A 12200-nucleotide genomic window follows, 5' to 3' on the forward strand; every position below is an offset into this window, starting at 1 on the left:
GAGGACCAGAGGTCTCACTCTCGGACTTTCTCATCAGAAATCATCTCAGACCCAAATTTACTCTCTGCAAACTTCTAGAACAAAATACAAAGTAGGCATCCTACCAAGGTTCTGAGCTTGGAGAAACTCCTTTCAAGGTCTGCACAGGAAAACATGTCAGGGCAAGTCTCAAGGTCACCCCGACCAACAGCTAGCCCTGAAATCACAGAGGACCCATCATAGAGTGTTCCAGACCAGGGTAGTGCTCCACGGAGCTGGTCTGGCATGGACAGAAGAGCCATGCCATTATTTCTTGACAGGTAACTCTTTTCCTACCAGCAAATGACCTCTGGCCGCCCAAGCACTGATCACCTCCAGCTGTGAGTGTAGACAGCTGAATTTGAAACCCCCAGCTGTGGCTACCCGTGAAGTGTATCACTAACTAAAACTAATTCACATGCCTTCAACAGCTCCAGGCTGAATTAAAGTGACTGCAGCTGACATGGCCACCGCCAGCTCCAAGTCTCTGCCCATAGTAGACTCTCTCCAAAGTGCCCAGGGTTCCTTACTTTCTACTTACTTGTTCTTTCTGACCCAGGGGCAGCAACAATACCTAACCAGTATGCCCTCTCATGGGTCAATTCTACATTTTAAGTCTCTGCAGACCTAATAGGGAAGGAGAAAGGGGTGTTTCTTAGTGTTTCTTCTATAGGCCAGGTCACTGAGCACCCCTGCTGGGGCAGCAAGAGAATGGTTCAGAAAGTGACTTGTTGATTTAGGGACTCTATTCAATCCCTTCTTCCACCCACACCACCCCCACACCACCGTTTCCTGAAACTGCTGTCTCCTCCCACAGGGCTTTCACCACAGCATAGGGGGCAGTGGCAGAGTCCACTCAGACTGGCCTTGTTCAGCCACTCCAGTTGTTCCGAGACAATCAATAGCCAGCTGCTATGCCCTCATAGCTGGACAGATGGAGGTGGGTCAGACTAAGAGAGCCTGACGGTGGGGAGTCACTGTGCTTCCAAATAGTGACGGGCCCCTGTGGCTCACTGAAAGCAGAATAAAGTAACATTGGAAAGTGACCATAGCCTGGGCAACACATGCACATGCACACGTGTGTATTTTGTTATCACACATTTCCCCATTCTGAATTCACAGACCAAATGATCTTTGACAAACTATCCTGACTGACCAGTTCAACTGGAAAACCCAAGGTGACCTTGGGCAGCTCCCCCGGACCCCCTTACTGCTTCCGTGTTCCCTTGTGGTCCCAGGATCCCCTGGGATAGGTCAAACATTAATGATCAGAATTTCAAAAGCACCCACCTTCATAAGGCTCTGCATGTAGGGGACACTGATGCTTCCTCTGTGTCATCTCACGTAGCTCTACATTGGCAGGAAATTGAGGTCTCAAGAGGATAAGCCAGCTGCCCCCTCGTAGCAGCCAGGAAGTGCGGAGGACTGGCCCAACCCCCAATCCTCTGGCACCCAGATCTCAATTCACAAACCCTCACCAGATACACCTGTGTCCACCTGCACCTAGCACCTGGAAAAACTTCACCCTGGGGTGAAAGGTGAATCAGAGGTCAAAAGGGGTGATCTCCAGCAAGGCACCTTATGGGGAGCTGGGACAGAGCACCTGCTCTTCCTCAAAGTCACACTACTGGGCAAAAGGAGAGAACCCCAAAGCTTGGGTGGTGCCAGCTATGCTAGCATATCTGTAACCCCCATCGTTCAGGAAGCTAAGGCAATGTGATCTGAGTTCAAAGCCAGCCTGAACTGCGTGCCAAAAGGGCGTGGAATAGCAGAGACAGGGATGGGTAGGTAGCCAGTGCTAAGCTAAGACAACAAGGACCAGTGACCTGGGACTAGTGGGACTGCAGTGACTCCTAGGGGCAGGCAGCTAGGCCAGTGAGACTTACACTTCAGGCCAGGGCTTTGCACTGTCCCAGGATTCTCCTCTGAAATTCTGATCTGAAGGCCCTTCATCATTCCTGACTGGAGCTTCCAGAACATTCCAGAAGATTCCACTGTATGTTTAAGCACATACCCCAGCCCAAGGATCATTAAGGGAAGGCCAAAAGGAATCTTCACCCTTGGGGGTCACTGGGGCTTTCTGGTCTCCCTGTATCCCCTGGGAGAGGAATGACATTGCAGAAAGGTCGTTTCCCAGTCCTACTATACCACTATCTGACAGAAATGCCTGAGACAGGACTCAGGGACTACCTCCTGAGCTGGGCAGACCTCCTGGGTTTGAACGTTAAGGCTGTGACTCCATCCATAGGATGTGTGTGCGTGCGTGCGTGTGTTCCTGACTCTACCTTCTGGTAAGAGAGGAACCGCAGCTTATGTCTCCAGAACCAAGTGAGCCACTGACGCCAGGGCCCTAGAACCAGGCTTGGCAGGTAGGGCACTCTGGATGCTGGGAGTGGACTGTAAACAGCTTCCATTTCAATCCTGTGGGTAATTTTGAAGCTTTACTGCCTACTCAGCATTGCGACCCCAATACGGGTCCAGACATCTGGACGACAGCAGGACCAGTAAGTAGCCTTATCTGACAGAAATTTTTCCAAGTCACCCAGGGGAGGCATCACCCCAGAGCCTGGGCCAAGGTGTCCCCTCCCACCCTGAATTGTGTTTATGTGTAGCCCACTCCCAAGAGAAAATCACGCAGATTAATAAAGGCCTGGAGACAAAAGAAAAAAAGTGGGGTGCGGTTAAGTGAAGGATTTGTTGGCAATACAAGAAGGAGGCTTTTGTTTGTTTTGAGACAAGAGTCTCATTAGGGAGCCCTTGGCTGGTCTGGAACTCACCGTGTAGACCAGGCAGGCTGGCCTTAAACTCACAGAGATCCACCTACTGGGATTAAAGGCACGTGTGAACACTCTAGCAAGAGAATGGACTTTTTGCATAAGCTAATAAGCCTTCTAGAGTGGGGAGCCCAGAGCCTTCCTGGGTGACCTGAGCTGGCTGGAGGTCTGACACAGGCAACACAGCCTCTCCTAGCATCATCTCCTCTTAAGATCGCTGGCCAGGCCTAAGCGAACCCAGGTAGGAGAAAAGTAGACAGGGTAGAGAGAAGGAAGCTTTACGGAAAACAGCCTTTATCTGCCTCCTCCACTCTACACACCCAAGGCTTCTCCAGTAGGAAGCAGCCAGGCCGCTAGGCGCCCGGTGGGCGTGGAGGTGGGCGGCGTCCGACGTCCCCACGTGTCCCGAAGAGGAGAGGCAGGCGACCCCGTGAAGGCCCAGCAGCGGGGAAGTCGCCGCGTCAGGATGTTGGCGATCCTCAAGGTCTCTGAGATTCCGGCTCTTCCCTTAGCGATCCCGCGGGGCGTGCCTCTGAGGTGAACAGAGTTGTTGTCCCCACGGTGAGCCGGGGCGCCAAGGGTTAACCTACCTGGGCCGCCGCCCCTGCGGCCCCTCCTCCAGCCGCAGGGAAAAAGAAAGTCTCAGCGGGGGCGCGGCCCGGCCTCGTCCCGCCGTCCCCAGTCGCGGCGCCCAGAGCTGTGATCCGTGCGCCCCGCTCAGCTGCCCTGGACCGGGCGCCATGTCTCTGTGGTGAGTCGGGGTCCGGGTGGCCGCAGGGTACCTCCGAGCTTCACCTCCTCCCGGGACCGCAGAGCGCAAGGGATGCACGCTGGGTGCCCTGGGGCCGACCCCAGTTTCCCGGGACATCGAGGGTGGCGGGAGATACGGAGTAGGGCGCGGCGCCGGAACGGCAGGTGGGATGTGGGAGATGAGGGGCGCACGCTTGGCTCCCCGGCCGCGACTCGGGCAGCCAGGTCTCTCCGGCCCTGCGATCTCACTAACAGATACAACACACGCACACACACCCTACCCCTCCGGTCCCTCTTCCCTCCTGTTGCCTCTTCTCCGGACCGCCTCGACCCTTCGCCTTCCCCCGCTTTGCTCCTAAAAATGGAGTGGACTGGTACGTGCGAGCCAGGGCCCTGGGGCTGGTCCTTACTCGGACTCCGGAGCTGCGGCGTGGAGCTTCTTTAGAACCCGAAGAACTGGAGGGGACTGGGTTCGGTCCCAGCAGGGTACCTCAAGTCATTTCTGTCTTTCTCCATCCAACCTGGTGGCCGGGAAGTCACGGGGCTCTTAGGGAAATCTCGCTGAATGTGGGGAGGGGGACCTAACATTACTCAACCTGCGCCTCCACAGGCTTAAAACCCAGGGTTATCTCTACCTGCTTCCTGGCTCCCTGGCTCTTGTACCTCCCCGCCTTGGAGGTGAGAGCCATCTCTCTGCTGCCCCAGCCCTGGAAGGCCATGAGTCTCTCCCAGTGTGACCTACGGAGGAAAGGTTCTTGCGGAAGGGGGCACGGGCAGGATCATTCCTGAGAAGAGCTAGGATTTCTGCCTCTGAAAAGGGTGTGGAGGGGTTACCTGAGCAGGTAGGGTCCCCAGAAAGTGGGTGTCCTTGCTATGACTGAAGGGCTCCATGTGGAATATAAAAGTAGGGGTAAAGAGTTGTGATCTGTCCTTGTCTCTTTGAGGCCTCCCATCTAGAGTAAGAACGGCTCATTTCTGTTGAGTCGGTGGGGGCTGCTAAGCCAGAACCCACTCTCCACTGTACTCCACAAGGAAACTCCCCAAAAACTGCAATAAGGATACTCTCTTTGCCCCATAGAGTGACTGGTTCAAAGTCACCCACTGATACTGGTATCCACATACTAAAAATGAAAACCAGGGCACAGAGGCTGGACAGAGGTCTCTTTTCCTGGCAAAATGACAGCATTTCACTGAGTTCGTGCCTGGTACTTTACCTTGTGTTCTGTCCCATTTTGGGGGAACTTGAGGGGTTAAATGAACCCCCTTCCCAAAGTCGTTAGGTTTGGGACCCCAGTAGCTGACTCTTCAGGAAGCAGGATCCTCTGACCTTGGAGGAAGAAGAGTCCACCAACCCATCCGTGGGCCCCTAATCCTCAGGAAGACTATGTATGAGTGACAGCTCTTCTCTGCTGCTCCCCCTAGGAAGAAAACCCTCTACAAGAGTGTATGCCTGGCTCTGGCCCTCCTTGTGGCTGTCACCGTATTCCAGCGCAGTGTGACCCCTGGTCAATTCCTTCAGGATCCTCTACCACCCACGCTAGGGCCACCCAAAACTGGAAGTCTGGTCAACCCCAACAGCTTCTGGAAGAGTTCAAAGGATGTAGTGGCTCCCACCCCCACGGTTCCTCGGGGACCCCAGGTCTGGGATGTGGTTACCACTAACTGCTCTATCAATGTCAACCTGACCCATCAGCCCTGGTTCCAGAATCTCGAGCCACACTTCCGGCAGTTCCTAGCCTATCAGCATTGTCGATATTTCCCCATGTTGCTAAACCACCCGGAGAAGTGTGCCGGCGATGTCTATCTGCTTGTGGTTGTCAAGTCAGTCATCACACAGCATGACCGCCGAGAGGTCATTCGTCAGACCTGGGGCCACGAATGGGAGTCAGCAGGTCCAGACAGGGGGGCCGTGCGGACTCTCTTCCTGCTCGGCACAGCCTCCAAGCAAGAGGAGCGAACCCACTATCAGCAGCTGCTGGCCTATGAGGACCGTCTCTATGGCGACATCCTACAGTGGGACTTCCTTGACAGCTTCTTCAACCTGACTCTCAAGGAGATCCACTTCCTCAAGTGGCTTGACATTTACTGTCCCAATGTCCCCTTCATTTTCAAAGGTGATGATGATGTCTTTGTCAACCCCACCAACCTGCTCGAGTTTCTGTCTGACCGGCAGCCCCAGGAAAACCTATTCGTAGGTGATGTTCTGAAACATGCTCGACCCATCCGCAAAAAAGATAACAAATACTACATCCCCGCCGTCATGTACAGCAAGGCCACCTACCCACCCTATGCCGGCGGCGGGGGTTTCCTCATGTCTGGCAGCCTGGCTCGGCAACTCCACCACGCCTGTGACACACTGGAACTCTTCCCTATTGATGACGTCTTCCTGGGCATGTGCTTGGAGGTGCTGGGAGTGAAGCCCACAGGCCACGAGGGCTTCAAGACCTTCGGTATCTCTCGGGTCCGAGGCAGCCGAATGAACAAGGAGCCATGCTTCTACCGATCCATGCTCGTGGTTCACAAGCTGCTGCCTGCCGAGCTGCTGGCCATGTGGGATCTGGTACATAGCAATCTTACCTGTTCTCTCAAGTTCCAGGTGCTCTAATGTTGCTGGGCCACCAGTGCCCAAGTCCTCAAGTCCTTGGGGCCTGGGGACTGGAGATACAGTGCACGGCATAGTCTTTGGACCCTTGCAGGAGGTGAAGGGTTTGGGCCCTTTGTGCCCCTGGGTGTGGGGGGTACAGAGAGCCAGAGAGGAACTCCCAGAAATTCCCAGAAAGAGACCCAGGAATAGCAGAACTCCCCTGACTGGAGGTCATCTGAGGACCTGGAGCTCTTCTAGTCCGCTAGGAGGCCCTGGTGGCCTCTAAAGGAACATTTGCTCAGGTACCTGAGTGAGACCTGATCCCAGTGGGTCTGTGGCTGCCCCTTGTCCTCACAGGGCAGTCTCTTTCCTGTCAAATGCCTGACTCCCTGAGGGCCAGGCAGCCTTTGTGGGAGATCATTCCTGTGCAGGTCCACAGGTGTCCCCTGGTCCACATTCCTGGATCTCCTAAGAGAGGAGCTCCACAGGCTCTCAGCACAGCCCCAGGCTTGCCTGGGGTCAGCTGCTGAGGCACGGCTCCTGGCTGTCTTCTCTCGTCCAGAAGCCTGACTGGCCACTCTGACTACCTCAGCACTCCTCTAAACCTCAGTGTGGGCTACTGCCCCACCTTACACCCCTGACACAGAGCAAAAGAGCAGTGCTCCTGGCCCCTCCAAGGCACAGTGATACCTGAGCAGAGCCCAGGCCAGGTCTCACCCTTGCGCCTCACCCATACTGACTCCCTGGCCAGAAACTGACCAGTTGGGCCCTAGATGTAGACATTCTTCTATTACTGTGAAATTTATTTATGAAGGGTTGGCAGGAGGCGGCTCCAGGCCTTGGGAGGTGTGCCTCTTTTCTGTACACTTTCCATCAGCAGCCAGCTAGCGTCTTTACCATCCCCCCCTGCCCTCCATGTCCCCCTCTGAGCCCTCCCCAATGACACCCCTACTTTTCTGGGGCCTGTCCAGACTATTTTCTCCTGCGAAAGGATGCCACCTCCCACTGGGGTCGCCTGGGAAAGGTGGAAGCATCTTCTCTATTTTCTCAATAAAACTGGCCTGGTTGTTGACGTTGTCTGAACTAGCTGCTTCCTTGGTCTTGGCCAGTGGGCGAGTAAGACCTCTAGAGGGGCCTGAGAGGCTGGTGGTGCAGGAAGCCGGCATGCTCCTGCCCTCAGTTGTCTCAGTTGATCACATGGCCTAAAGATCAATTAGCAAAGGTCAAGGCAAGAGTTCTGTTCTAGTGACTGCACTCAGGCAGGGCACACAGAGCCTAGTAGGCTCCCTGATGTCCTTGCACTGAAGTAGACTTGGCTGGAAGGAGAGCCTGCCTTGTGCAGGACGTTTGCCAAAGCTGCTGCTTCCGGAGGAGAGAGAACAGTTATTGCCAGGACAAGATCTTCTGAGATGGGAGTGAGCAGGCCAGCTGTGGCCAGCTCAGATCTGCCATGGGTCCAGCTGCTCCCATCCAAGTCCTAGGGTTGGAAAGGACAGAGCTGCCACCATTTCTCCCTAGCACAGGTATTCCCACACCTTTGTTAGCTGGCTATGTTATTCACAGAACTCAGTGCAAACACACGTGCCTAGTTCCCAGAAGTTAACTTTAGGATTGCAACAGTGCAGTGAGAGCCAGCACCTGCTCTCCGGAACAGCGAGCTGCTGGAGAGAGAAGGACCGGAGGGAGGGAGGGAGAGAGATGGGTGCTTGGTTGTGCGGCTAGGTGGCAGACCGGCTTCAATCTCAAGCCTCAGATGCTTAGGGAAGTCTCTGGAGCTGACCCTGAGCTACCGACCCTGGGCAACAGATCAGTAGTTCTGAAGCTATTACTTTTGCTTGGGTTCTGTGAACTGGGAACTCCGTGAAAGTAACCTGCCTGCACTGTGGGTCTTAATGACTAGTGATATCATCAAGTTAAGACTCTGACCACTCAGCCAGAGTGTGTGGTTTTTGCTTCCTGATAGGCTATCTCACTTGGGCCCAAGGCTGGGTAGGCAGGCCACATTAACTCAGCAGAAGGAGGCCAAGGAGCCCCTAAAGAGGTGGTAAGGGGGGGACGCTGTCACATTTCCCATCGCCCATCACCCACCCTGACTCAGCCTTGTCCCTGCTGCTTAAAGGATATTTCCCTGAGGTAGACTGGAATTTGGGGAGGAGTCACTGTGGGGGAGGCCAAGGGGAGGTTCCCTGCTGAGTTTGTTAAGAGATCCCAGTTCTTGGGTCTGGAAGTGGTAGAGACACTCAGGCAAGACTTCTCTATTGAAACGGGGCTCCAACCAAGAGCAGGTTAAGGCCAGTGGTTCCTAGAACAAAGGAAAGGGGTAACTTATTAAGAAAAAAAAAAAAAAAAAAAAAAAAGACCAACAATGACTCTCCAACCATCCCATCCAGGTAATCTGATGGAAGGAAGGGACTCAGAACCAGAATGCTTCAGTCTTGACTGGTCAGTGTCCCGTCTTTCCTGCGGATTATAGAAAGGATCTGGTCCTGACTGGTCAGGGGCTATGCAGTCTCATGCAGGTACTGGTCAGCTTTGACTCCCAGGGTCAGGTGGGTATATTCTCTGGAGACTGCCTTTATCCCACATCTGAGAGAATGAATGATGGTGTTTCTTAGCCCTAGGCTGTGTGCTGGCTCTGGGTCACTGTTTGAATCTGCTGAGAGAGGACCAATCAAATAGGCAGGATCTTCCCTAGCATCAGATGAATGGGTGTATCTCGGTTAGGTGGCTCCCTCTGTTTGAAGTTAGGGTGTTCACTGCAGGCTCCGAGCTATCAGGTAGACAAGGGTCCACGTCCTGCTAGGCCAAGCAGGATAGGAATATATCCCCAAAACTGTATTGGGAGATGTTCATCAGAATGTCCCTGCTGCTGCAGTCCCTGCAGACCTTCCCCCATCCCCCCAACCCCTGTTGCCATTGGCTTTTTTCAGTTTGCCTAAGAATGTGAATTTCTAGCCTTCTCTACACAGCCTGACTAAAAACACTCATTGCTGGGATTACTTAAGGAAATAGGCATAAAGATAAAGGCTTTCCGGGAAGATTCAGGTACTTTTCACTCAAGTGTTTCCTAGTTTGAGAGGTGTGTCCCATCACCAAGGTTGCACAACAAAAGACAAGAAAAGTCTTCACAGGTCCCTTCCTGAGGCCGGTCTCAGGTACCCCAGCTGCCCTTGAACTCACAATGACTCACATCTGACAGCTGGTGTGACAGGTGTGTTAGATAGGAACTGATGGAGACTAAGTGGGACAGAACTGTGTATGAACGTGGCCTGGGGGTCTTGGCAGTTCACCGGCCAGTAAAGGGGGATTGGGATGGAAAAGTCCAGCTGTGGGTCAGGTCTCCCTACCCACTCACCCCCCAGTCTCAAAACACAGGTGGGTATGTGGATCAGAAGCTTCCACGGGTGTTATTAGATTCTCAGCCCACCTGAGGCTTTTGGGTAATTAACCCTTCAGCAGGCAAGTTCTACCCTGCCAAGCCTGTGCAGTGCTGAGGTGGAAGCCAGGGCTTCTAGCAGGCTTAGGCAAGGGCACTACCACCTGAGCTGTCTCTCCAGTCCTATTTAAAAAGTTTTCCAGTAATCATAAAGTTTCTGAAGAACAGAACTCAAAAACCAGGGAAGACTTTTTATGACCTAATGAAATCAAACTGAGTGGGGAGGCGGAGCAAGGCCTGCCTGCTTGGATTTCTTGTCGGACGACCTGTCTTTGAGTTAGAGCTCCCAATTCCCAGGCGAAGATTAGGATCCTCTGTGGTGAGCTCCCAAATAGGAGGGAACAAAGTGAACTTTCTAAGTTTTATGGTTTACTTTAGGGGAGGAGAGCTCTACTTTTCCTCTCCTTTAGTCCAGAGTGACAAAGGGCCCGCACGTCCTATCTTTTTCTGGGCCGACATTAGCAACAGTAACGACCGCGGAGCAGAGTCCGTATGCCTGGCGCTGGGAACGCTCTGCATGTATAATCTACAATACTTTGTCTTTAGTAAAAACAGGTTTACTTTTCTTTTTTTTTTTTAATTTATTTATTTATTTTTATATGAGTACACTATAGCCATCCACAGACACACCAGAAGAGGGCATCAGATCCCATTACAGATGGTTGTGAGCCACCATGTGGTTGCTGGGAATTGAACTCAGGACCTCTGGAAGAGCAGCAAGTGCTCTTAACCTCTGAGCCATCTCTCCAGCCCAGGTTTACTTTTCAATGTAAACTCTTTTATGTACCCTTGTCGGGCTTTGGGGGTGGGGGAATCCAAGCACACCCTCTTGGATCTTCCTCCCAAATACCTCAGCAAGTAATTCCAACTGTTAGCTCTCACTCCACACTGGGGCGCTGCTGAGCGGGCCTGCGCAGTTCGGGGGCTTCTCAGGCCACGCAGGCTGCGGTGAAGCCTACACTTGAGGCACTTAAGTATCTGTCTCTGTAACACTCAACCACCACAGCCATCCTTCACCAAAGAGTAGTTGGATGTTGGGAACCTGGGTCCAGGGCCTCTGGATGAATTCCGTAAACTCCCTCAGGCGCTTTCACACACTAGCAACTTTCAGGGTCGGAATAGCAATCGGTGTGTATGTGTTGGGAGGAGGGTTTCCTTACTAAGGACAGAAGGCTTCAACAGCAAGAAGTTCTTGTCCTTAGCTACCAGCTCTGCATTCAAAGGGAACTTGAAAGGGGGCAAAAGGCCACCCCACTGTTACCCAGAGCTGGGAGGCCTCTTCCAGCATATTTGCATAACTAAAGGAGACCACTTAAGGAATCCTGCCTTTCACAAAGGAAACCTGTTCCTAGGTGTAGTACCGGGGAGTAGGGGAAGCTTCTGGAATTCCGTTCAACACTATATTCAAAAGAAGAAATGGAGGTCTCAGAAGGATCCCACAGCTATTGTGTAACAGGGATTGACTGGAACCCTATGCTCCCAGCCCCCACTCCATATCGTAATCCATACCTCAACTTCCCTCCCCTCCGTTTTCCTTACAAACAACTTGGGGGTAAATGTGTTTGCTTCTTTGTTAAAGCCTACAGCGCACCAAAAACTGTTAGGACCCATGAGTGACGGAGTTTGGAGAAGCTCAGAAGCATAGCACCTTATGAAAAAAAAAATCCAGATAATAATTTAAATATTCTGATGTAAGGGGTTTCCGTTCCCATAAAGCCCTGGCACTGACTGAAATGTCTATCCAAGTCACGTTTACTGTCTGAAGCTTCTTCCTACACTTTCTGTAAAAAGAACTGTTTGTTTATGGGAGAAGACCTGTGTGTGCTGTGTGTCGTTGCAGAGATCAGAGGACAGCTTGCAGGAGTAAGTTCTTGCCTTTCAGTAGGTGGGGTCTGGGAATTGAACTCACGGGTCAGGTTAGGTGGGAAACACCTTTACCTGCTCAGCTCTCGGGGCTGGCCCCCCTTTCCCATCACTTTCTAGGCTGATGACTGTGCAAACCGCCCACTCTGGGGGAGAGCACTTAGCTTGACTTTTCTTCCTTCTGTGGACAAACCAGTTTTCCTCCGGTTGCAATTCAATTCTTCAACTCTGTGAAACTGTGTGCTATTGAACGGCTCCTTGAGCTGCTCACGGCTTCTCCCCCTCGAACTCAGTAACTAAAATCCCTAACACAGGCTCACTTTTGTATCTGTGTGAGGGACACTAACTTGCCTTCCTTATTTAGACGAACACCTAAGCACGGAGGAGATGGGATGCAACTTTTCCATATAGTTCCGATACAAAACTGGAACTGTGGGAAGATAGAAGATCTTTAATTCTAAATTGGTAGGTAGTTAGGGAGAGAGGTCAGAGATGAGATCAGCCTGACCTCTGAGCACTTCCACTATAGATGGAGCTGGGCCCTTGCACAAAAGAAGCTCCCTCTTCCTCCCCTCCCTTGAGGCCTCTGAACTAATTGCCAACCAGCAGGATAACTCCCTGCCCCATTCCATGGCCAGCCCGAGGTAACCCAAAGGGTGGGCTTAACTAAGCTAACTCCATCTCCCGCCCAACTGCACTGCTGACTGCAGACAACCCTCAGGGTAGGCTTGGCCCACTTTTGAAAGTCCCCACCCCTGTCTTAATCAAGACCTTG

The 12200-nt window shown here is 52.7% G+C and overlaps 1 protein-coding gene and 1 long non-coding RNA gene across 2 annotated transcripts in view; one reads left to right on the forward strand and one right to left on the reverse strand.

Annotated features, from left to right (window-relative positions):
• LOC102548542 (uncharacterized) overlaps positions 1-2806 on the reverse strand; it is a 96072-nt gene extending 93266 nt beyond the window's left edge. Inside the window, exon 1 of the long non-coding RNA XR_005489273.2 lies at positions 1309-2806. This is a non-coding gene — a long non-coding RNA (uncharacterized LOC102548542). The remainder of the gene's footprint in view (positions 1-1308) is intronic.
• Positions 2807-3246: 440 nt separating this feature from the next.
• Positions 3247-7198, forward strand: B3gnt7 (UDP-GlcNAc:betaGal beta-1,3-N-acetylglucosaminyltransferase 7). The gene is made up of 2 exons (NM_001012134.1): positions 3247-3543; positions 4965-7198. Exons 1-2 carry the CDS (start codon positions 3533-3535, stop codon positions 6145-6147), a joined length of 1194 nt encoding a protein of 397 aa, NP_001012134.1. The 5' UTR covers positions 3247-3532; the 3' UTR covers positions 6148-7198.
• Positions 7199-12200: the final 5002 nt, after the last annotated feature.

Source organism: Rattus norvegicus, chromosome 9 (genome assembly GCF_036323735.1).
Source record: "Rattus norvegicus strain BN/NHsdMcwi chromosome 9, GRCr8, whole genome shotgun sequence".
In the NCBI taxonomy this organism is placed as follows: domain Eukaryota; kingdom Metazoa; phylum Chordata; class Mammalia; order Rodentia; family Muridae; genus Rattus; species Rattus norvegicus.